General features: G+C 37.5%; 1 protein-coding gene across 8 annotated transcripts in view; it reads right to left on the bottom strand.

The window, feature by feature from the left end:
- Lar (tyrosine-protein phosphatase Lar) overlaps positions 1–26,909 on the bottom strand; it is a 335,402-nt gene that overhangs the window by 10,020 nt on the left and 298,473 nt on the right. For 2 of the 8 annotated variants that reach the window (XM_018522261.1, XM_018522262.1), the window contains exons 7-14: positions 16,544–16,654; positions 15,267–15,542; positions 14,452–14,736; positions 12,167–12,190; positions 11,354–11,454; positions 10,937–11,266; positions 9,935–10,085; positions 8,417–8,713 (exon numbers count right to left, since the gene is read on the bottom strand). In XM_018522261.1, coding sequence (XP_018377763.1) covers positions 8,417–8,713; positions 9,935–10,085; positions 10,937–11,266; positions 11,354–11,454; positions 12,167–12,190; positions 14,452–14,736; positions 15,267–15,542; positions 16,544–16,654 — 1,575 coding nt within the window. Of the gene's footprint in view, positions 1–700; positions 710–8,416; positions 8,714–9,934; positions 10,086–10,936; positions 11,267–11,353; positions 11,455–12,166; positions 12,191–12,839; positions 12,918–14,451; positions 14,737–15,266; positions 15,543–16,543; positions 16,655–26,909 lie in introns of those variants that run through there. The other 6 variants (XM_018522266.1, XM_018522264.1, XM_018522267.1 and 3 more) reach the window with 6 other exon arrangements.

Below are 26,909 nucleotides of genomic sequence, written 5' to 3'. Positions count from 1 at the left end.
GAGACGAGATAATTTGTTTCATGGACGGTCCAGTATTTGTCGTAATCGCTAAACGGCTAATTGGCGCGTTGTGAGAGAGAAATGGGAAACGTAAACGTGGCGAGAAAAATAAAAGTCCAGATATAAAAAAAATCAGCACTGCCTAATACCTACTTCTGTACGATATATAGAAATATATATATATATATAACAGTAACAGCAGCTCTACGGCGGAGGGATTCGCAAAAAACGAAACTTGCGCCGCAACGAAAGTACATACAGAAAATTCCGGCGCACAGAAACTGAATCGTCGTAGCGCGAATTTGATGAGAAGCAATTGGTAGATCGCGTGCTCGCTCTGCTTCTAGCTCTCGCATGTATACACAGTCAAGTAAGATCAAGATCACACTTACAACTTCGCTATGTAGCGCAAAAAACAAGGGTAGCGAGCGCGCGCAGTCGCAGCGTTATAATGTATGTAATATATATATGTTCCTTAAGATTATATTATAATATATTCATTGGCTGCAGCAAAAAAAAATAAGGAAAGACAAAAATAACTGTAGGACGACACTTCGAGATTGGACTCTCTCAACAGACAACAAAATGAGAGTGTTATACATATGCAAAAAACGGTGACAAAAAGGAAAAAATTAAATGAAAACAGACGGTATAGAAAAAATGTCATGGCACAACTCGAGACGAGCTAAGGGATACTCACTTTTTTCAGCTGCGCCCCAAAAGTCGCCAAAAAAGTGGGAAAAAAAAACTCGTAAAAATTCGTGTCAACTTCGCACGTACATTGAAAATAGAATTATAGTGTAATTTAATTAATCTTTAAGGCATATCAATGGGTAGCACACTACTGATTATCGTCAAAATTGGCCCTCTCTATATAATATCTATATTCTCGAATTTTACGACAAAAAAAATATATATATAGACAGAGATCTCGTTATCCTTCTCTTCTCGAAACAGACACGCGTTCGCATTCGCTCGATTTTGACCCTTTCGCTCCGGCCTCATGCGCTCGATTGACAGTCACACTGCTTATTTCGCAACTGCTAACGAATGTCGGTGGCAACAAGATTCATGATTCCAATCGATCGTTACATAGACCAAAAAAAAAAAGAATGATCGGTTGGCCCTCGGTTGCAGTTGGTCGCAGAGAGGCGGGAGACGTGAGAATATTTTTTTTTTGGCATGCGCAATCACTACTCCAAATATGAAATAACTAAAGGCTCAATGTGTTCACCTGCCTCGTGTCGGGGGCGGGACACAAGAGCCGAGAATTTCTCACGTTTCTTGAAATTTGCCCGACCATCGCGGGTGATCATAATTTTCACAGGGTCGAAATTTCGAACCCCCCCCCCCTCCCCCGCCCTTCCTTCTTCCCCCGACACGAGACATCAAAGGGAAGACCTATGATAAAATGCCTACGAAAAGAAAGCTATATAGGTAGGAGAAACCATAAGAAAGAATAAGATGGACGGTTTCTAGGATGTATCAAACGAGAGAAAAGGTTTCATCGGTTATTACTACGGTTTTTTTTTTATAGAAATGGGCAGTCATGAGAAAAACTCGCGATTACTTTCATGATATTTTTACGATGTAGTCAAAAAATTCACGATATATAAGATCGGGATACATGTCGGTGGGGTGGAGTGTCTTCTGAGGAAAAATTGTTTTACTTTCTTCTTCTTCTTTTTTTTTTTGCAACTCCAAAAAGTCACCCGCAAAAAACAGCAGCTCGATCAAAAAATTTGTCGTTTCAGCAAAGGGGAGACAGGGTAAATTGGAGAAAGAGAAAGCGAGGGAGGAACCGAGAGAAAGAAATAGAGAGAAAGAGAGGGGAAGACAGACAGGGAGACCACTCTCCCATTTGGGATATCATAAAAAAGTACTCTGCTATCTGTCTCCCCTTCTCATCTCTCTCTTTTTTTTTCTCTCCTTTTCCTCTCTTCTTTCTCTTTCTCTCAATGTCAACATCCACCCGCGCATTCATCCACGCAAAAATCACAAAATACCGCGTAAAACGCGCGCGTAAATACGTTTCGACAGCCGTTGCCGAGATGCGGTGGTAGAGGTAGCCGTTTATTTGATTAACGAATCGTGCTCGCGTACCTGTCGATGATCGAGTGTGGTCGAAACTGTCGATGACATCTAAAATGTCTAATTCAAATTGGCGGAACTAGCTGGATCGAGCTAAAGGAAACGAATTGTCATAAATCATGCGTTTTATTGGGACATAACAGTGATATAGTTTACGTGAGTAAAAAATTGGAGGAAACAATCAGGAACAATTAAACGGGCAGCCGAAGCTCTTAAGACTTTAAAAACATTACGCCTACAAAAAGAGCGTTGCTTCAACCGCTGAGAGATTAGAAATTCAGAGAGATATATATATATATATATATAAAGGAAATAAATCACATTTACATATGCAATGTAAAAAATTATATACCTTCTCTAGATACCCATGTGAAAAAAAAAACGTGTGCGTGTTTCTCGAGATAAAAAGTAGAATATATATAGAAAAAGATGCTATATATATGGCATTTAAAACAGAATATTTCGTACATATCGAAGTATCATCTGAATAATAAGAGTACTATGTTTCACTTATAGAGACACAGAAGTTGAAAACGGATCAGAGTCTCGCATGCAGAGAGCGAAGATATACGTAATATAGAAAACGAAACCGTCGAGTGATTACGTATGAAAATTAATGGGACCTGATGCTCGCAGTCTACATATGTCCAGATTTCCCGTTTCCATCCGTACGATCAGCGCAGCATACGGTGAGTTTCTTTTCTTTTTTTTTTTAGAGATAGAGCGTACTTCATCCACGCGCCGGATATACTTTACGAGCAGAAGTTGAGAGTTTCACTTTGGAGCGTGCGCTTCGCATTTCCATTTCTTGTGCGTGCTACTTAAAAAAAAAAAACGGGGGGGATGCTTTTCCGCTGACGCGGATATTAAAACTCATCGATCGTTTTACGGCGGAGGCGAAGTCGACGTTGAAAATGATTTACTCGTCGAATCCACGAAAATTGGGACTGATGAGCATACATTGTAAGTAAGATCTATAACTAGAAATAGGTCTGATGAATATTGGTATTCAAATGTTTTCCAAGAAAACGCCTTCGCGAACGCTTCTTTTTTTCTCTTTCTCGATACAAATTATCCGACTCTCTTCTTCGTCGGGGACGTTTGGGCGCAGAGAAAAATATCGCGCGAACTCTCGATTTGATTCTTTTATTGTATACCGTTTTCCTTTGTCACTGATCACTTCCCTGACTTTTTTTTTTTTTATTACTTTTCGCGTACGCTTTCTTACGCGTGTCGTCCTTCTTCCATCTGGTATCCTTTTACACAATCACTCACGCATTCACGCGCGCACCTTCCTGTCGCGACCTCGAGAAAATGTAACGCGAATCAGTCATCTCGTCAATTAACTTTCTCGTGATATTATACACGATATCGGTTATAAATTCCCGCTATTCTTACGAAGTTTTCGATGAAAACATTTCATCCGCATTAACTGATCTTCAAAATAATTTCACGTTTCCTTCAGAGAACTTTTTAACAATCAGCTTATGCGGACCGTCTGTTTTTCTTTGCTGATTTTTCGTAAGTACTCACGGATTGATAACCGATGCAGTAATATAATTTCACGAATATTATCAAGTCACGCTTTCTCGCAGGAAAACCAACGACGTCGTTTGCAATAACAATCCATCCATCGTTACCATTCCGGTTATTATTATGGCTTTTGCACCGCACCATTTCGAGATCGCCTCAGGAAGGAGCTTCAGGTTGCACGACAGTCGACAGTGGGGGTGCTTTTCGAGGGTGCTTTCAGTGCTGGTGCTCGACGGCACGATATTGCATCGTCTATAACAATATTTATTCGGACGTGTATAGCCGCTGCTGTGCACGGTGCTCTCTCACGCAGCATGTGAGCGTTAACGCCTCTACGTATACGCATATCCAAATCGCATACGCCCGCGCACGTGTCCTACGTGAATGCTACGTGCTATCTCGCAGCCGAATTATTCGTGAAAGCGGGTGCTTGTGCTCTTGAGAATCGGTGCACAAGGGACAAAGAGACGAGACTATAGCCGGTATTCATAATCCGTTTTTATTTCAAGATTGTCTCAAGTAACGTCTCTCGATGCTGCACGACTCTGTCTGTGGCTGGTACTCATCAAACATTCTTATTTCAAGAACACTTTAAATAACGTCTCTTAAGACTCTGCGATTATTATTGGCTTATGACATCTTAAGATTAGACTTAAGGCGGTCTTATGAGTTTTCTACAATGAGCCATTACCTAAGTCTTAAGCTGTAAGAACGATTGACCAATCATAGTCGATTATTCTTCTCACATTCGACTGTGACTGGTCAATTTCTTACGACTTAGGACTTAAGCTTAAATAACGGCTTATTGTAGAATGTGAGTTAAGTATAAGAATAAAACGATAAATACCAGCCTGCGATTGTTTTATGACATTTTGGCTGGTATTCATAGTCTGTTCTTGTTTTAAAACCATCTTAAATAATGTTTTAAGATGCTACTGCGACTCTGTGATTAGCTTACATCTTAAGACTGTACTTAAGACTGTTCTTAAATATAAGAATCGACTATGAATACCGGCTCTTGAGACTGTACTTAAGATTTTAAGTATAAAAACCAACTATAGATACCGACCTACAACTGGTGCTTTCCAGCAAAGACACAGTCAGACACAGTGTAACACAGTGAATCATTACATCCTTGTTGTTTGCCTACGTCAAACAAGGATGAAACGACTCATTGTAGCTCAATGACCACGATGCTAGAAATCGGTCCGAGACCTCGGATGAAGAAAGAATTGACCAATCGCATTGATCATGTGATCAAATTGTTCAATGTAATTTGTTAATTCTTTCTGTGTCCGAGATCTCGGACCGATTTCTAGCATCGTGGACATTGGGCTTAACACAGAGTCTGACTGTATCCTTGCTGGAAAGCACTCAATGGCGGCCAGCACCACGCGACGCACGCACTTGTGTGTGCGTTCGTGCGTGGGCACCGCGAGGCTCCGCGGGGGTGCGTGTATGCGTGCGTGGTGGGTGCGAGAAATAAGTAAATGTGAAACACACGGTGCCGGCGCGCGTTACGTGATTTTTGCAAGGTGCCCGTGCACACATACGTATATACGGCGTGACATTATATATATAATACTATGTAGCAGCAATGTAATATCTCTCGGTAAATAGTGAACGATGACAGTCAGTAATAGTAGTAAACGTATGCGTAAGAAGATATAGATATATATATGTATATGCTATACACGTGACGGTGAATCTTTGTGCTTGACAATGTGCGAGCTTACACGGCAGGGTGCTTTCAGCAGTGCTTTTTATCGTTTCGCTTCGCTCTGCCGAGTCTGCTTCAGGAGGGTAAACGGGCACCGGATCAGTTGCTCCGTGAACGGGATAATGCCAGGAACGAGGAATCGTAGGAGCGCAGGCAGGAGGGTAGAGAAACGAAAGAGGATCCGGGCGTGGAGGAAGAGAGAGTTTCATGGTGGTGAATGGTGAAAGGCATACGGGAAGATCATTACGGACGCGTCGGTACGACTTTTCGTTCAACAATCATGGCGGTATAATACCTCTTCAACAAATGATGCCCTCCACTTGTAGCAACACGAATGTCTTCATAGCCCGTTAGAGATAAATAGAGTAGTACTTGTATCACCTCCATCTTCTCTCCTTGCTTTTACGTTTCTCATTCTTCGAATCTACTGGACAATTTTTTTTTGCAACTTTCTCTAACTCTCCCATTCGATTATTTTTTTTTTTCAATCGCGATTCGTTGTTTCTACTTACTCGCTGTAAAACTTTTAACGATCACGGTCGTACCGCACCGTCCCTCCTCCGCGCACCGAGAGAAGTTATCGTTACGATTAAATGATTTCCCGGGGAAATATCGTGGCTAACGACCGCGTAGAGATTTATTTTTTCAACGACTACTGTATAAATATCGTGCAAACAATTTTTTTCCCTCGGTGCCGAATTTGTTATGAGAGAGAGAGGGATCATGTTGGACGTTATTCGGCAACAAGGGGGACCAAAAACGTTCGACATGCGGGATCGATCGGCACCTTGGGGGATACCGCTCGGTTGGGATATAAGGATGGGAAGTAACAGAAAGCAAAACTGTCTCATGCATCGGCATGCCATTCATAGGATATAGATGATATAATATGAACGTATTTGCATTGGGGAAATGATGTTCGCAGACTCGACACAGTTCGGCGGATTTTGGTGATTGGAAACGGAGAGGTAGGGTTCCAGGTTTCCTTCCTTTTCTTCAGATGGGACGAGTTCGAGGGGTTGCGTTTTTGGGATCGTAGGAATTGAGGAATCTTTAAACAAACGAAGGCATGCTCTAAACATGTGCAAACGATAGGTAGAACTAAATCTCAACTAAAGACAGAAGAGCCTTATATATCAGAGATATAGAAATATATATATGTGTAATATATATATATATATAGTGAAAAAGTGCGTCTCATATATATATATTCTTGTGTGTGAGATAACATTCGCTAGAGTTTTTATATATATATATACGTAAGCGCTTCACTCGCAAGCTGTCCCTCGCGTTGCCATTATTTTCGCCTGATTGTTGCACGTGTAACAAAGTTGTTATTTAATTTCGTTCGTTAGTGTTATTTACATGTTTCATGTGGCCTATGCAGTTAGTGGCGGTATAAAAAAAAAAAAGAAAAAAATGTCGGAAATAATGGCACGCGGGGCAGCCAGCCTGACTTCTATCTTCATAACACGTGGCAAGAGTGAATTAATAAACTAAAGGAGAGAAACGAAACATCTTTACTGACGTAACCACGGTAACCACCAGAAAGAACATTGAGTGTAATGAGTACATATTATTAGATAATATTGATATATTACGATAATGTGAATAGATCTTAAAAACTAGCTGTTCAAAACCTGGATCATCCTCCTGCAAATGCTTTAAGGAAAGACAAAAACACTTGAGTGAGTATAATTAGATATTAATTAGCGTGTCAAAATAGATATCCAAGTTTTAAAAATGGGGCTGGGGGGAGTGAAAAAAACCAACGGCAACGAACAAAGAGAGAGTTGCGATTAGGCCCTGTAAAAAACGGTAAGAAAATTCGTTTCTTTCTTTTTCTTTCATCTTTTAATAGCTGAGCTCAAAAATTGGTTATCAGCTTCTGAAAAATCCGTGGCTGCGTGCACCTGGAAAAAATGATTGTGGGCACACTAAAAGAGAGGATTAGGAGACAGGGGCGTTTTGGGAGATTTCGGGAAAGCTAGAATAAGTCGTTGGAGATTTTATTGTCGCAAAAAATCCAAAAATATAAAATCTCGCCAGCCAAAAAAGTAGGGCCATCATCGTTTCGTGTTTCGCGTGGATTTTTTTTAAAAATCGGAAGAGTGAAGGAGGTTACGAAAAGAACGACAGGAAAGCGATCGGAGTAGCGTGATCGGAGAGGCACGAAAAATACAAAAAGTCGTGCGCGTTCAAAACTTTTGTTCGCGCAAAAAAAAGGTAACCCGACCGGAAAAAAGGGCCGTGTCTGTCCTCTTTTCCTCTCTCGTCACGATGGGCGATTCGATAGTTCGTTTCTCGAAACTATAACTGTAACACAAGAACGGCGTGAGAGAAGAGGAAAGCTCATATATATATAATATAATACAGAGTATAATATATTGTATGTAATGTAATTTAATAGAATGTAATAACGTAAATATAATGTAATATAACATGAGTGTAGAGTCACTGGAGAGAAAAGATATACGACATAGAGGACACAGAACAGAAAATCGTGATGAAGGAGAGAGAGAGTAATCTGGTTATTTGAGAGTTCGGGAAGAGAGACAGGTGACGAAGTGACGTTAGCGTAATCTGAAATCGAAAGTATACAGTAATGTATATTATATTACGTAATGCATTCACCGGATCAAGAATAACACGCGGCGTGTCGTCGCAACCCGCACTGGAACCGCGCGAGAGTATAACCGGACTGACTTTTGGCGGGCTTTTATATTTTTGGCTCTCGGATGAGGCGCGTTAATTACTTCATCCCAATATAGTATTCCTTCCTCGCGAAGTTTAGCGTGTGAAATTCGTAGCGACCGCGGCGTTGAGGTTTCTATCGCGATTACGATCATTTACATATTTGTTCTATAACATAGACATCGAGATCGTATCGCTCTTTTTCTCTCTCTCTCTCTCTCTCTCTTTTTATTTTTCTGTTAATTAGTATATTGCGATAGCTATTGAAGAACATAGTATTCACCCTCTCGCGCTGTGTGTCACCACGGATTTTACACGTTACTCCTCGCGTGCCTGAGATAAACAGAAAGACTTTCAGTCAGTGTCTGTGATACATACCGTCCTCGTGAGTTCTGACCGAGATAGGATAACTCGGAGGCCCGTCACCTACTCTGGTCCCGGCCAATACCCAGATCCGATACTCGGTCCACTTTTTGAGCTCGTCCAACACGAAACGCGTGTCATTCAGTTTGATATTCCTCGCCTCGGAGTCAGAGCGACCGCTCTCGACGACTTGCAGTCTGTAGTAGGTGATCCTCCCGTTGGAGCGTTCAGCGGCCGGCGGTTCCCACGATACCAATATAGAAGTCGGGCTGATCGCCTTGCCGGTTACATTGCGAGGCGGAGCCCCGGGGACTGTATAACACTCAGTTATAGGAGGGGAAAAAAAACAAAATCGGGGATCATAATCGGTAATTACCAGTCGAGCGTACTGACCTCTAGCTTGAGGTCAAAGGTGAAGATACGAGAAGTTGCGTTCATTAAAATTCATTAATTATCGTCGTGGAGCGTAACTACTGTTACTCTGTAGTCGGATAATTATAAACAAATTTTTGTCATCAGTAATCTTATATTAACAAAATTTCATAAGTTTAGATATTTCTTGTTTTAAAACGAAAATTGTAACAGCAACATTAGACATTTTGACATATGAGCGGATGATAAACCGATTAATACGCCACGCGACGAGCGAATGAGTTCTCGTATTTCTCGATTTGACATTTTCTCAATGCTGAGACGAACGCACAGTCGACGGTGACTGCCGAGGGATATCAACAAAACGGTATGTTTGGCCAAGGTTCAGAGAGGTGTAAAATATTCAAGGTAAAAAGTCATGAATCGATCCTTGAACAGTCGAAAAAAGATGTGATTAGAGACAGTTCTCCCGGAGCGGCTCGTGTTAACTCGGGCGTATAATCCGCAGAGTTAACGAGTTACACGTTTATATAATTGCAAGGGAACGAGACAACGAAAAACTGAACGGACGATAAATCAATCATGTTATCGAGAATGAAAAGAGGTGCCCAAAATGCACACATATATCAATGCAGTGCTTAGTGCAATTTATATGTATGATATGTACGTATATATATAGATATATATATAAAGTGGCATCCAAAAACGGCTTTCTTATTTGCAACGCATGCAGTCATTCTCACTCTCCCACACTTCACTTGTTTCAACGTTATTTTCTATTTTTCTGTCTTTCCCTTTCTTTTTATACGCTCTCTTTTCCTTTTTACTTTCATTATTAAACGCGTTCTCGAAGACGAAAGGTCTTCGCTTTCTTTTTTTCAAAGGCTCTTTCCAAGGTGTTGTGCGTCGATAGCTTACGCTACTTGCAGGAGCGTCTAGCGCTACAGCACCTCCTACCTGCTGTGCCATCGCGATGCACGATCATGCACGAGGATCCAAAAGACTCAGGTGCGTCCTACCCGACATCACTACGTGATGTATGGAATATCGGATGGTCGACCGCCTTGCGGCCTCGTGACAATCGTGTATCAGCATGCGTCTGGCACTCCTCGCTGCATGAACTCATTCGATTTCGTATGCATTCGTGCGCGTTCTGCTTACCGTACTGTTTGGTGCGAACCGGATACGGTATCGTCGTGGCACCCTCTCCCCTTTGACTCCTCGCAGCCAGCCAGACGTAGTACAAGGTGTTCGGATACAGGCCGGTTAAAGTATAGTTCTCGGTGACCGGTATCCTGCGATGATGCCTCTCCTGATTCGAGCAGATATGCCGAATGCGTTAGATGGGGTAGATTAATCATCGCTTTTAAAACCGCTCTTTTAAATCTCTAAAATTTTTTTATCTTCCGAATTTCAGTCTATTTTATTCCGAACGATTAAAAAAATTCATTTATTCTCTTTAATATTACTGTCCAATTAATATAGTATTGGGAGAAGACAAAGAATATTATTAGGATTAAGGCACACAATGCGTGGCACGTAATCGAAAAATAGAACGGACGACGCACTTTATCGGTAAAAAGAGAAAAGGAACCGATATTAATTGTTATATATGGAAAATTGAATCCCGATTAAATAAAAACTTGTATTTACCGAGCACTTTTGATACATAATTCAAAAACTTTCTATTATTAAGTCTTTTGTCCATGACATCTTTCGTTTATCACATTATAAGATATAAAATCATATAATATGTGAAAACTAATTTATTTCACTGGAATTCAATTTTCCACGTAATTAATGCGGGGTAATTTACTAATTACACGGAAAATTGAGGTGAAGTGAGTTAGTTTTCACAGATGATATAATATAGTGACCAAAAATATTTGATAAAAGGCTTAATAATGGATAGCGATGTATCAAAGATAAAAAATGTGTGTTCATAGAGCACGTTTGACATATCATAGCATAAAAAATATCCATTATTGTCTTGTGTCTATGTCAGTCTATCACATCTTTTGTTCATCGCATTATAAACTGCATTATATGTGGAAACTAAGTTATTTCACCAAGACTTAATTTCCCATATAATTAGTGTAAAAATCTTTATTTAAAAAAACGTGTAACGTTGTCTACCTTTATTAAAAATGTATAACTATCTACCTTTGCGTAAGTGTCATTCCAATACAGCTCATAGCTGAGAATATTCTCAGCGCTATGAGCGGGCTTGCTCCATTGGAGCGTTACTTTGGTCTCCCCGATGTCGACCGCCGTTAGCATTTCGGGTTGACTCGGTACCCCTTGCTGTGTTTTGATTTGCACCGGCAGACTAAGAGGTCCAGGACCGACACTCGTGAGCGCTTGCACTCTTATGGTATAAATTGTATGCGGCGTCAGCTCCGAGATGGTTGTCAACTGGCTGTTATCCACCATCTGGTACTGCCACGACGCCATGGGTTGATTTGAATCCGTTGTGTAATACACTTTGTATCCCTATGGAGAGGCATATCACACGCTCGTTAGCGATAATCGTCGCAAAAATCGGGAAAATTAAAAGGTAATTTCGGAAAAGACACTGACCGTCACTTGACCATTCGGGGTTTCCGGTTCATCCCACTGTATGACCATCGTGCTGGAGCTCAACGGCCGTACCTGAACTTTCCGCGGCGCTGTACCGGGTTCTAAAAAAAGAGATTAACCGGTTTTTAGCGTTATTAGGGAGACCAGAGGAAAAGCAACCAAAATACACACGAAGCCGTGGAAGGGCAGTACACGTCAGTTAGTCACACGATAAGAAATCCTCTAAAAATAAAGACCCTTCAAAAAACAAACTGTAAGAAGCCAAGTGCGATGTAAATATAGAGAAAAGAAGGATAAAATTCTATTTTTCGTCACTACGGTGATAAATAGATACGTTTTTAAAAATTCATACTGGACGCAATTAAGTACAAAGGTACACGGAAAGAACGATTTTGCTGAAATACCTAAAAATTCATTTATATACACAGACCTGAAAATAATTTAGTTGGACCATCAAAATAATTACGTAGAAATCTCAAGCATGATGAGCAATGCTGCAAAAAGTTTCGACATTCTAGCAATCAGTTTGAGGGTTCTACATAGGTAATTATTCTGATTCCAATGAAATTATTCCCAGATCTATATTTAACTAAATTTTTAGATGCTTCAGCATAATCGTCTTTTCCCAGACGCAGGTGTGCACGTAACGATGTATATTAAAAGTGACAAAGTGTGCACGTATATGTGTCAATGAAAATAACAGTCGTGTGCACAAAGTAACGAAACGAGAGGAAACCAAAATCAAAAACTACATAGGAATAAGCAAAGAAATCGTGTACCACTACGGCACTCTTAGTATATGATTTGACTTACTGGCACCTCCATTTGTTGATTCCGCTATTAAAAAAAGTCAAACGATTATTATCAATTCTCGATATATGGGCTGATATTCATAATCGATCGTCTTATTTCAAGATCGTCTTAAGTAATGTCTTAAGACGTTAATACAGCTCTGTGATTGGTTTATGACATCTTAAGACTGTACTTAAGACTGTACTAAGACTTAAATATAAGAACCGAGTATGAATACCGGCCATAAATGGGTAGTAAATGCGAAGTGAAAATACGAATTGCGAGAGCAGTACGTGTCTCCTTCGTATTTTCACGAGGTGAGAAGTGTGCTATACTATTCTGTTAGGAAAGGTGCAATTTCGCGTGCTGTCTTCCCCGCGTACTCGTTTCTCGCGTTCCTCCCCTCTTTTGCAAAAAAGAAAAAAGGAGACGGAGACGTGTATCCGAGACAGAGAAAGAGATAGAAGAGAGAGAGAGAGAGAGAGAGAAAGAGAGAGAGTGAAAAAGGTGAGAGGCAGTGAGAGGTTGGAGGATGTAGAGGTTGGGGATATAGTAAAAATACACAAATGACATGAGACGTCGAAGCGCGACGAAACGCTGTGGAACGGTCCCGCAAAAACACTAATACACTGGTGCAACAAAGAGCAGTTGGGGGAAGAGGGTGATAGGTGAAAAAAATTTTCTTGTCACTTACATGGATCAAATCGTGCGTCCGCGGCGGACAGCATGGAAAAAATACAGAATTTCCCTCAAAAAAATGTGCGTAAAAATTCGCTCCTCTTTCTCGATGGTTGTGTACAAAAATTCTATCTACGTGCAAAAAATTCACGCTCATGTCGAAGTAGTGCCGTTCCTTCACTACACCTTTACGTTACTACCTTCGATCCTCGCGATTATGGATACGCGAAAAAAAGGATCGTCGGGTTCGAAGTGCATTCGCGTTTTTTAACCGACGGACTTTACTGCGAGACGCACGTATGTTCATTGCGAAGCGCAGAAATGAAATGTGAGTTGATTTATGAGTGGGTTTAATTTGTCGTAGCGGTCGATGACGCCCAATCCAATTTACGTGTACGTTAAAGATGATTGATTTAATAGATGCTGTTACTTTTTTTTGTAAAACTTGATTAGATAATAAATTCAAAATTACGAGAAAAAAAAAGCTGATAAAATAAAAAGCATTTCTCTAGAAACGATATTTTCCCTCATTTGTTAATTTAGAATGAAAGCAGCGAATTGGAAGAAAATCTTTTATTAATCTACAAGCAATCCTATATAATATATTCATAGGGTAAACTAGGGTATTATGGCCATACGGAAAAGATGGCCATAATTTCTCCAATAAATGATAAATAGTGTATTTTTATAGTCATTCGTAAAGATAATCAATATTTACAGTAGTTCATATGAGTACACTGTTCAAAATAACAATATTATAAATATTATCTAATATTTTTTCTTTCGACTATCTGCAAGTTAAGTTTTGCTTCTGCTAAAAACTGTTATAATATCTAATAAATTACAGTTAAGCTGCCATAATCAACATTACATACACAATAAAGGTACGTAAATTGCAATGTGACCTATAATTAATACTTTTATTTTCACTATTTATTTATAAATACTATGGCTATCTTTCTTAATATCATGGCCATCTTTTCCCTAAAAATCAGATAAGATGGCCAATGCATACTTTGTAATATTTTGATAAAATTAAAGTTCTGTTACGTATTTTCTCTTTAATTTCGATAATATTTGTTACTTTAAACTTCAGTGAAAGTAATATCCCAAATATTCTTAAAAAGAAATAAGAATAATTGTATGTTTTTTGCATTTTAAAAAACTATGGCCATCATACTCGAGTTTACCCTAAATGTTAGTTTACCGATCTACTGTTATAGATACACAACATAAACAGTGATTAGTCTGAAAATTTTTGATTTTTTAATAAATGTTACGGGATGATAAACGTGATTCATGGTTACCACCTTTGAATTAGTGCTCCATCTCCATGCTTTGGAGATCGTAAAATTTTGTCAAAGATCAATTATCACAAAAAAGTCATCAGACCTAATTTCTGTCGGAGTTTTAAAATCGGAGGAAAATCGACACTTAAAAGAAAGATCATCAAAATTTTGAGCGATAAGTTAAAAACTTTTTCCATTTACCGAAAAGCCAAAGATTAGAGAGGGGGCAACCGTGAGCGCAAACCATATATTGCAAGAAGGGAAATAATCGTTTCTAGTTATATTAGAAGCATAAAAACGGCTAGAGAATATTACGATAGCAAATGCTGTAGTACTGACTTGTTTCACCAGTGGTGACTATCACCGGGGCACTTGGGGGACCACGCCCGATGCTGTTCACGGCTATAACGTAGAGCTCATACTCCGTATAAGGGCTGAGACTCCTAACATGGTAGTACATTGTCGTGATACCAGATATCTCGGCATATGCCTGATTCACATGCTTCGGTTTATGCTGAATTACGTAATACTGCAGCTCATCCGGTCCTTTGTAGGACCAGCTCAGCTTCACCGACGTCGCAGTGATGTCGGACACTTGAACGTTCTCCGGTGGACCGGGAAGAGCTACGGGAGAGTGAGATTATTACAGCTTTATCTCTCTACCATTTATAAATATTGCGTCTAAGTTACACAGAATGAAATCATTTATTCAAGCATCCGAAGTCAGTGTAAACGTCGCAACATTTGACAACTTTTAGAAAAAATATAAATGCTAAATTTATTAACCATAATGTGTGAACAGTAAAAATATTTATGAAAATCCTTTTCCAAATAGTCCTTAGAGGGAAATTCATATTCAAAATTTAAACTAGTTGCTCGATTATTTTATTTAGTGAATGCAACGATTAATCGGTTCGCGATTAATCGCATCACTTAATTCATGAGCCGAAAAAGGCGATTGATAAAAGGTTTATCTATCTAATTCTAAAAAGTAATTTCAAGGAAAGTTCATGCTTCGTTCTTATTTTAAGACCGTCTTAAGATATTAATACAATTCTGTGATTGGCTTATGACATGTTAAGACTATATTTAAGACGATCTTAAATATAACAACCAATTATGAATATCCTAAAGTAAAAAAACTCGGTACGAACATTGAACTTTCACCATTGTGGTTGAGTCAATTACACCGAGATCGCTGGCGGCCGTGCACGTGTAATTGGCGGACTCTTTAATATCAGTGAGCATCAGGACATTTTTGCCAACTGGCAGATTGTCTTCCGGCGTCAAATCGGTTGCTGGGTCCTTTCTCCATTTGACGTAGGGCATGGGCGCACCCACGGCGACACAGGTGAGATTCAGCGAACCGCCTAACATCACCTCGCTCACCGTCGGTGGAGGAATCGAGAAGCTTGGTGAAACACGACGTACTGAAGCACAATACAATTGTCAGGATGAATACTCTATTCTTTAGTCGACTAAATTTTATTTAATCAAATGTCTTTCGATTTTTCGATTTTTTTAAATTCATTGTAGTTTCATCTTGCATTGACATAAGAATTATACTAAAACAAGATACAAAAGCCAATATTTCTATAATATTTGCTCATTGAAATTTTCAAGCAGTTCATGAAAACTTCTAAATGCTTAATCAGTTGTATCACTTTTGAAGGAGATGATATGTCTTTAGATTATATGCATAATCGTTGGCAGCAAATAAATTACATTACGTTAATGAAGAGCATGTGATTATTTATTTATTTACGAGTAACATATTAAATCGAAATGCAAATAGGCGTAACGGCCCATCCAATTAGGGAATAATTACGCGCACGTTTTACGATGGAAAATTAACTGTACACAGCGAAAATTCGCGAAGCACAAAACTCTGAACGATTATTTTGCGAAGCCGTTGCGCAGATTTTGTAAATAGCGGTAATTAAACAAAAACGCGTAACCATCGGGATTCGAGATCGCGGCAAGAACGCAAGCAAGGAAAAGTCTCGGCGCGTAACACACGTTACGTGAGTCGCGCGAACCCTTTGTGCTGCCCGTTTAGTTTAATTACGTTCTCTTGTGTTGCATTAATTTTAATTACAAACAGGAAAACGTCTACGTTTACGGCATTGGCGTGACTGTACGACACGAGCTACGTTCATTATTTGGACGACGACAACATCATCTTTTTACAGTTTCAAATCCACTGATTTTCATTAGAATATTTTTTCTTTTTCTTATTTATAATGTTGTGTCTTATAAGCTACTACGTAAGAATACCGCTAAAGAACGATTTCTCTGACAAAGACAATGGAATATTAATTATAATTACTATTAAAATATTAATTATAATTACGAAATGCGCTAGAAAATTAACTAATTTAATTTGCATTACAATATTTGCGTGCAAGCATTTGTAAACATGTTAAATTACCTTTTACGTATAACGTAGTTGACTTGGAGTACTCTGTGCCTACGGAATTGTTAGCAACGCATTCGTATTTTCCTTGATCGCTTACGTCGGATTCGGTGATCTGCAAGGCACCTGAAACATAAACGCAGAATATTCTATTGAAAATATATTCTCATCAATATTATCGATTACAATAGCAGTTTTATATACAAGCTCGATGTAAACAAAAAATTATCCCTTGTATTTCTCGTGATGTTATATCTGGGGATATTTGTATAGTTACATACACATGAACTTTATTACATTAATTACCCTTGTTTACACTATAAACAATAGTAATTTGATAAATTGAAAATTTTTTTTCAGTTCACAAACTAAACAAGATAATTCTTGTAGGTCTTTTCGCTTTTTCTAATTCTATAGATAGTCGTTGAAAGCAAATTTGCTAATAAAATTGATCTTTATTAACAAAATTGCTAATAAAATTGACCTGTTACATCATATTTTCGAGAAAATCAGATTGAAAAGTCAAAAATGACACTCTGAGATATTTTTAAGTTAAAATAAAGCATAAAATACGACGTAATAGGATGATTTTAACGACAAATGGCAAACGATTTATAAAAATCACCCATTAGATTGGCTGCTATGTATAACAAATAACAGTTATAGATAAAAAAAGAAAGAAACTTAATACATATTACTATCGTTATTATTAAAATAATTAATAAAACCATAAAATATGTATTCCAGGCAATTGGAGTCGACGCTGGTTATCAGTTAGCGCAATTTTTCTTAATACTAAATATATAAACCTTAACTGTGAACGTTTCCACTCATGATTTGAGTCTTCATCAGCAATCTTTCACCCTAGCGTAACGATTGGAGTATTGCATGACAAAATGATATCTCCAACGTTTTTCCTCTCAAATATTGAACCGTTTACTGTTTTGTGAGGTAAGTCGCATACTCACAAAGTTAGAAAGCTGAGTGGCAATGAGAACTCAAGCTCACACAGTCGACGCTTCTACACTGAACAATCATCGTTATTATTACCGATTTTTTAAAATAATAATATTCGTAATATTTTTAATTAATATAACCAGATTTCTTATTTAATAGCGCAGATTTATTAGGTCATCAGAAATAATGTGAGAAGGGATGTCGAAATATTTTTTAGTTCTGAACAATCTCCGTTTTGTGCAATTAAATTTAAAAGTATGGTAATATGTATGCGGTAACGAGCTCGACGGAACCACGTTTGAGTGGACGTCTATATTCTCTGCCGCTCGTCGCGTCTTTTACTTCATTTTTCCACTGCTAATAGAGTTCCTACCACGTTCTGCGGAGACGTTGAGCTCGGTAGGGTTGGAAAAGGACGTGTCGCCTTTCTCTCTTTCACCCTTCCTCTCCTTTTCCCACCCTGACTCGTACATTCCGTTTTCTGCGTCCGACTCTCAGGTTCGTGCGGGGGTTCCACGATATATCAGTTAGACCGTGATACCGCGATGATGAACTGACCGTTGCGAGGCATGTGATTATCTTCGCCGACGTCACTACCGGCCCGGTATAATTCAAACCCTCTCCGTGATCTTCTCCACCAACAAAAGAACCGCCCTATCCGTTCGTAAAATAAACACTGGCGAATATCGGGAATCGAGAATAGAACGGGGGATTGCCGCTGGGATCGATTGTTCGCTTTCAATATTTCTAACGTTTTATCAACAATGACGATTGTAATTAGAGGATGATCGTAGGACAGATAAACGGCTAGTGCAAATAAATTGTGAAGGACGTCGTGACGCTTCGATTGCATGAAACTCTTCTTTTCTTGTTGAATAGCCACTCGTCTCCGCAATCAAAGACGATATGGTAGCAAATCTTTTTCTCCTACCTTCAACAAATGAATCGAATAAACTTTTTAAGTGACTACAGATTTTATGTGATTACAAAAAGCAATTAGTTTCGAGCGATGTTTCTGATGCAACCATAGTCGCATGATATAATAAGATGCATGATACCTATTGCGAAAACGAAACACACGGACTGCGACGTATTTTGTCTGATGGTCGTATATGAATCGCGTCAAGCTATATCGAGATAAAAACGCGGCTACACGAATAGGTGGACTAATTTATTTTGGAACTCGCAGTGAACTATATGGAATATTTTTCCCCCGGAAAACAAATATCATGCGCGGACCAGTGCGTTGTTTCCCTTACGAGTGAACAAACGAATGAAACATGTGCGCCAAACTGTTAAAAGGGCTCCGTTTGGTTATTATGGCCCCCGGCTTAAAACGGAGCCCGCAATTATCGGCGTGACCCGGCGCGGCTGTTAATTTCGCAGGCTGCCGAATTTTCGCCGGCTGCCGATTTCGGAATTCGTTATCCGTCCGAGTAGATTCACGTGCCATACGTGGCGGTTTTCAACGCATTGCGATCGTGACTTTGATCGTGGAGGAAAGAGACGACGAAGACGGGCTGCGACGTAATTAGAATTTTTGGAAGTTTGTTTCTTACTTTTAATTAAAAATCTTAATTACAACTATTTCAACAAGTTATTATCTTAACCCTCAACTACAGTAACATTTATCATTTGGATCTGAAGCGAAATTTTTTGGATAATTATATAATCCAATTGATATTCTACGAGATTCTAAATTGTAGGTAAAAAAAACTTTAAACCTTCCTCTATCAATCGCCGTAAGACGGAAATTCAATTGCATTACTTCAAACAGAATACTTTAAAACTTAGGTGTATAGTTGTGATAGTTGATCATTACTCATTTTCAATCTTTTGTCTTCATTTTTTATTAAACGTCTGATTTTATTAATTTATACCAATCATTTGATAAAATTAAAAAAATGTAAGTGTTGTAGTCTAATTAAGGATTTGTAAAAAAATGTATAGTATTCATTATAATTAGAATATAATATCTAACTCTAACGTAAAATCAATTTTATGTACATGTAATAGAATAACGTACAATTTATTTTATATATGTAATAGAAATAGACTGTGAGAGCGTTTAACTTTGCACCAGGCACTACGATTTATCGAGATAGTCCTGGTAAGGAAAGAACTTGCCTAGGATAGAATTCGGTAAAGTATTTGGTAGATAGACGGGAAAGAAACGGAAGAGAGAGTAAGGGTCGAGGGTAGAAAACACTCCATCACGAGTGAGAAGTGAGGCGGACTGATATCGCGTACGATCGGAATACGTAATCGTGCCTCATCTACAATTTCCCGTAAGTCGACCAGGAAGGAACGCCGCGAGGTCGTATTGTTATCCCGATGGAATCACGTGCGCATTGTTAGCGCACCGAGGCGAAAAAGTTATACCTGGCGAAGAGTATAGCCCAACACGTTATCTGCCCGCCATCCGGAAAATTTCCCTTCATGCGAATACCAAATATATAAAGAATATATTGACTTCTTGATTCTTTTTACAACTTTTAGATTTAAAGTCAACACTGAAAGAAAAGATTGGCTGCTGCAACAATTTAGATAGTAAAATATGGCATAGCATTTTTAATTAGCTGTAGCAACCAGTTTTTGGTTGTAGCAGCAGATTTTTAGTTGCATTAGCCTATCCGCAATGTCAGTATATGATTTCGACAGGCTAACGCAACTAAAAATCTGCTGTTACAACTAAAAACTGGTTGTTGCAGCTGATTAAAAATGCTATGCCATATTTTACTATCTGAATTGTTGCAGCAACCAATCCTTTCTTTCAGTGTAGCATTTCTGTTAGATGCAAAATGGAATATAAACTTGGAATTTATTGTGCTACTATCATTTTTAATCGACGTTTTTTTTTAAATCTTTTCTAATTAATTTTCACTTTAACTTAACCCTTTGTCGACATGTAAAATTTTTACTTTTTGTCCGCGATCTTCACCCTGAATCGTCGAACTTTAGTACAGATTGTTCCGGATTGTATAAAACACTGAAAAAATTCTTATATACTTGTGAAAGTTTTAATAACAAGTTTCTTTTAGTATCATAAAAGTTGGATTAAAAGTTTATTTTACTTATTTTTTACAGATTTAAATTTATGTATTAGATAACTCATTTAACAAATCGACTATTCTTAAAATCTAAAATCTAACATCCGGTGGAATTAATGTCAAACACTTTCAAACTCTCTGACAAACTTCCATGCCTATTGGAATTTATTTTTCAATTCGGCAAATAATTTGTATTTCAGCCTCTGCTGAGATAACTATTCGTAATTTCTTCAAATTGATGTGTGTGTGTGTGTGTGTGTGAGATTGTAAATATTTTTAAAAAGTAAAGTTTTTACTTTTTAAAGAAATTTTAATGTTAATGGTTTATTATTTATCTACATCGCAATTTAACATTTTTAATAACTTATGCTATCACGCACATAGTTGAATTACATTAAAACGAGAAGTTTCTTCAAGCACATCAATATTAAAAACAATTAACATCTTTCTTCATTTTACGGGTTTTATTAACGTTTTAATGTTCCATTGTCTGGTCGGAGTGTCATATCTTCTTTCATTGCATATACATGCAAAATGTAAAGAACAATACAGAATTAACAGGTAAACACTCGAATATACCATTGATTCAAAGATAATATTTCTACGGTGTAATAGCCGTTTAAAATATTCATATGGCCGCGTAGAAGTACGTGTTACCGGCGATAATGAACAATTAGATCTGGAATATGCGTGGACCTGATTAAAAATGAACGGTACATCATGCGGGCTGTTTCTTATAAATTTTAAATAATCAACATACACATGCAATCGCTTTAAATATGATCGACATATATTATGACAGAGAACATGAAGAGACATTTGCGTTAAAAGCCACCGATATAATACCTGTTCAACTTTTCGTAATCCCAGTTTACGGTATTGATCGCCGGATAGTGTGTCAAAGTCAGGAATATTTTAAATGGAAATAGAAATGGAAATAGTTGAATAAATAATGTGATGTATCTTCCTGAGATCCTTCAGTGAAAAATTGTTTCTATTCTCTGAAACTAGATATAGAAAATTTATGCATATTCCTTCAATATACTCTTTGACTTTTAGTGTTTTGAAATAATTTTAAACGTTAAATATATATCGTGTCAATTTGTAACTCAAATACATCGCTTTTTCAAATTTAATTTGCGATCAAAAAGTATGGTACAAAAATAAGTTCATACTTATTTTTTATCTTAATGATATATGTACATGTATGTGAGTGTATGTGTATCATTACATACAACACACATACGCACGCACGCAAATATTATTAAAAGAAAATGTAAATTAAAAGACAGAGAAAAAAGTTGTTAACTTGACTAAATGTGTTTAGTTCGTAATAATTATTTAGTTCAAATATTTAAATTATTTAGATTAACAAAATCTTGTAATTTAAAACATGTTATTTGTTTGAATTAACAAATATTTGGTTGAATTAACAAATATTTACTTGACAGCTTGTGACCGGCTACATTTAGTTGAATTAACTAATATTTTTTTGAAACAGCAATTTTTTTTCTCAGTGTATATCTTGAAACAATTTTAATACTGCTTTTTTATCTCGAAGATAGATGCGATACATATGCATGTGTAAATGCCTAAGTTGTGCTGTATTTTACGATAAGAAACACAAGAAATGGATCGATTCAAGCGCAATTTTTAATATCGTGTCTCCCGTATATAAAATTACGGAAACCGCTTCTACTTCCATGTTTTATTTCGGCGACGGTATAATATCTTGTTTTTATTAAATAGTTGTTGCTGGTACATTTTGTTTTTACATCCACAGGATGTGCAACGAGATACGTAACTATAATAAAATAGAGAAGAATAAAAATAATAGGTGAATAGTGAATACCACAGCCCTCTCGTGTTAGGTCGATCGATATTCTCAGTACATGACAATTAACGACTTTTACGAACTTTGGTATATAAAGCAATAGCAGATTTTTTACGAGAAAAACTCGGCTTCAAACTCATTGAGGAATCTGTTATCGATAACTTAGATAAAGGCTCGAAATAAGTGAGCTATTAAACGAACATTTAGCTTGAAATTTCTCGCTTTTTAATTCTAATAAAAATAGATAGAATCTATGTACATATTATCAAGATTCTTTATAAATTATTATGTTTTATAAGTAAAGAATTGTATAATATATTAATCCTTTATTAATTTGTCTGAGGTATTTAGGTTACCTCCGACTTTACAAATGCCGTTTATACATATTATCATATTTGGTGCAAATTGTTTTACAGTTAAATAAATGTTTTGTATTTATCTTTATCTAAAGAATGTACAAAATATTATTAATTTTTATTTAATTGTAAATAATTAAAAAGAACAATGACAATTGAGATATAATATTTGGATGTGAAAAACACAATATACATACGCGACTAATTACGTTAAATGTAAGGTTAATTAAATTAAAAAAATTCTGTTTTATAAAATGTAGGATACTACATAATATACTAAGACTCGGGAATAATTACCTGATTGTTTTTATGTAAATGATCACCTGGATTTTTAGATTTCAATTAATTCTAGAAAATGAATATTTTAATTTATATAACACCTTTTTATTGCGGGTTTTTTTTCGATGGAATTATATACTCAGAAAGAATAATTTGGTCGAAACATTAAAAAATTTAGCTAAATACAGATTTGAAAATAATTTTGTTGGTCCATGAAAATAATTACATAATAATCTTAACCAATAATAAGATTTTATTCGGACCGACAAGAATTAAACACTAAGTATAAGAATATTCAAGCCTATAATTACATAATAATCTTAAGTATGATGAGTTGCAAAAAGTTTTGATATTTTAGTAACCAGTTTGAGTGTCCTACATAATTATTTTAATGATCCAACAAAATTATTTTCAGATATATATCTAGCTAAATATATTGAGACTATATAGCTAAATATATTAAAACTATATTAGCAAAATCGTTCTTTCCTTGTATTGAAAAGTTTGTAAAGAACTTTAAAGAAAGTTATTAAAAAGAAACATGTGTTAAACAACATCTATCCAAAACAATATTTTACAACAATTCACAGAATGTGAAAATACTCCAGGTAACTATTCTTAGGTCCAAGTACAAAGGCAGACGAGAAATGAATAAGTGCGAGATACGAAAGTGTCCTTACGTTGTTTTCCAAGTGACTGATTCAATCCAGACGAAACTTCGCGATCGACGGATGTGCTAGTCGGATATACAGAAAGTGTCGAATTTTCCTTACGCTTAGGAAAATCGTATTCGTGTCTCGCGAAAAGTTCGAGCTACACGTTCTGCTTGTCACTAGGCACAGCGACAGCATTTTTCTGGGGCCTTTCCGCGAGATCTTGGGCGATTGCAGCAGAGATATGCAACGGCACGAGTATGTGTGTACATGATGCAGGCGAAAGGGCGTATACGGGCCGTGCTATTTGTGTGTTTACCGACTATAATATATATATATATATATATACACAAATATACACCTACGCGCATACGTATGCACGTATACACGTGCGATACGAATACATGAAATGCATCGTCTCGCTCTGTCTCTTCGCCTCATCTCCCACTTCTGGGTAGCATGCAACGCAGGATGGAATCGAAGGATGAAGCGGGGATGAATTCGACGCGCACAACTCGGTGAATACAGGATTCCATCCGGATAGAATACAAATAGGAAATATGTTTACACCCCGAAAGCATTCCGAAGTATACGTTGCGTATACCTTCGATGCCGTCCGTCGACACTTTTTAATCCCGACGTGTGTATTCAATGTGGAATTTCATTTCAATTATATTAGAGTTTACATCTCCGATTTTGCGATTTATATTTTTTGATCGTTGAAAAGAATTCAGAAAATAGTCGCATTTCCAATTTTTTTCTCTCTAGGTTGAATGCAATCAAAGATTCGATAAAAAGTTGGATGTAAAAAAAATGAATGAAAACGAACTTATTCTTTATTTAAAGATTCGATGGTTATGAATACACATTTAAAAGTTAAATGCGGAAAAAATTCAAAGAGCGACTTTTTGCAAATACATTTTCCAAATAAATCTCAATTTTTAAAATTTATATATACAAATAAAAAAGGGAAAAAAAGAATGATCTTTTGTTCTCTCTTTCAGACCCCTATGCTCAGCTTGTTAAATCGTAACTATGTCGCCGTACGTCAATGCTGGTTCAGGATCTCAATTGCGTTAAGAGACAGTTTCCAGTGGCATAGCTCGATTGTAAGCGCGGCCTGAATTTGATCCCGAATCAAAGGCATGGATGGGAAATTACCGTCGAAAGCGACGCGTTGTGCTAATATAAGGACAATCGGTAGCATTATGCGGGCACGAAGAGGTTGTGAGAAATGCTTTGGACGATTGTCAGGGTGCAGCTATATATACACACAGCGGAGCCCTTGCCGGAATAACAGCGATGAAACGAATTTGCGCCAGTTATTTAGGGGTTAGCGCCGAGTTCTGCCTATCCGGATTAATTAAAGTGGAAATGCGACGACTGGCGCTCCGCTTGCTCGTACGAGTTTCCTATCGCATGCAATTGCGATTTCTTGGTGCCGTGCCAGCTTTGTTTGAACATTGTTGTTTTCGCGATCAGAGTCCCGTCGAACTCCCGTTTGTCGCTGCGCGAGGAGGGGTGGTACCTGTTCTTTTGACGAAGCGTCGTTTAAGATAACGAACGCTCTCTTCTTCCTCGCGTTTCACCTTGCGTCTTTGTAAAGCGAAAAACAACGGAGAAGATCCGCTTCTCTCCGAGGGTATATCGGGTAACGCCGCTCTTTTTCCTTTATCCTCTCTCGTTCTTACCCATTCTGCCTCAACCATCGAGTCCCTCCCACCGCGAAAAGAGAGTAACTCACTCAAGCTCCCTCCGCGTAGCTGGTGTCATAAGTCAACTCCCTTGGTAAAGGGTGGTCTAATGGGCCCGGGAGAGCTTCACTGAGGGTCTGGGGGAGCTACGACGACACAGCGGAAGAGATGGAGGAGACGCGCTCGCCTCACTATGGCCAAACGCGAAGGAGAAAAGGAGGAAAATGATAAGATTAAGAAACCGTCTGAGAAGGAACCCACATTCCAAAATTTCTGAATTACTGTTAAGCCCGAAATACTCAATCTACTAGGAAGCTTGTTTCGAACTTTATTACTCCCTTTCATTACTCGCAGCTTGTCGACGGCTCACTGTGCAAAATTTTGCAAACACCGACAAGAGGCGTGGCCCACGACATCGAGCTGTGTATGGTATGAATTTCAGTGGTGGATCGCGCGAGCCGATTTAATAACACCGTTGGCCATTGTGCCACAAGCTGCATGTGACTGTGTTAATCGATGCTACAATATCAAAGGTAATGAACTGCAATATGAGGAGTTTGTAAGCGGTCATGGTACAGGATAATTGTAACAGTCACAATAACTCGAAACCATAATTACTGTACGTGTTGAAAGAACGCATAATTAACTCTTAGTTACACAATTAGGTCATTTGCGTCCTGTGCATTTCTTTTTTTTTTTAAATACTAGGAGCTTTGGTTAAATAAAGGTCCAGCCTTTTCTTTTTTTTAACACAACCTTACAAATACACGCTTTCATACAAATACTTTCTAAAGATACGTGTAAGAATTTAGGTATATTAAGTAAGCTTAATAATTTTTGCATACTTGTAAGGTCCGGTTTTTCTAACTTCTGGTTATAGACTTAACTTGACGATAACGTGAAGATTGTATTTTTTTAGCTGTGGTTAATCACTAAAGGGATGGTTTTGTAGTGAATAATTTTTAAAGTTATCACTTAAAAAAAACAACAATTTACTGATTAATCATAGCTAGAAAAACAATTTTTACATTATCATAAAAACCAGAAAATGAAAAACCAAACCGAAGAATGATAAAAATTAATCCGGAACATAAACGACCCGTCACGTGTAATAAAGAGTTGGAAAATCATTGTGTGTACTAAGGGTTAACTTCTAAAGAGGATTGATATGTTTTTAAAACATCAAAATCATAAAAAAGAATAATCATCGGACAATTATTAAGTGCACGGAGAGAATTTTTCGTTATTTTTTACCGCAAAATTCATTACAAATTTCATCATGTTTGGTAATAAGCTTGGGACAACTTGACAATAATGAAATATTATAAGTAATATTATAAGTAACGATAGATTTTTGGAAATATACAAGAGATTTTTTATAAATGATGTAGTAAAAATTATAATGCAGATTGTAAAATGTTTTGAAGTGAGTAAGTTCTAGCGTAGCTAGAGACACACTCGACAACGAAAATAACCGATAAATATCGATTACAGTTGATCAATTACTATGTTACATGGTAAAATTATAAGCGACTAAATCAGATTAAAAATATCATGC

The sequence above is a fragment of the Trachymyrmex cornetzi genome, unplaced genomic scaffold (genome assembly GCF_001594075.2).
Source record: "Trachymyrmex cornetzi isolate Tcor2-1 unplaced genomic scaffold, Tcor1.1 scaffold129, whole genome shotgun sequence".
In the NCBI taxonomy this organism is placed as follows: domain Eukaryota; kingdom Metazoa; phylum Arthropoda; class Insecta; order Hymenoptera; family Formicidae; genus Trachymyrmex; species Trachymyrmex cornetzi.
Note: the sequence above shows the minus strand (reverse complement) of the source record. Positions and strands in the feature narration are given on the sequence as shown.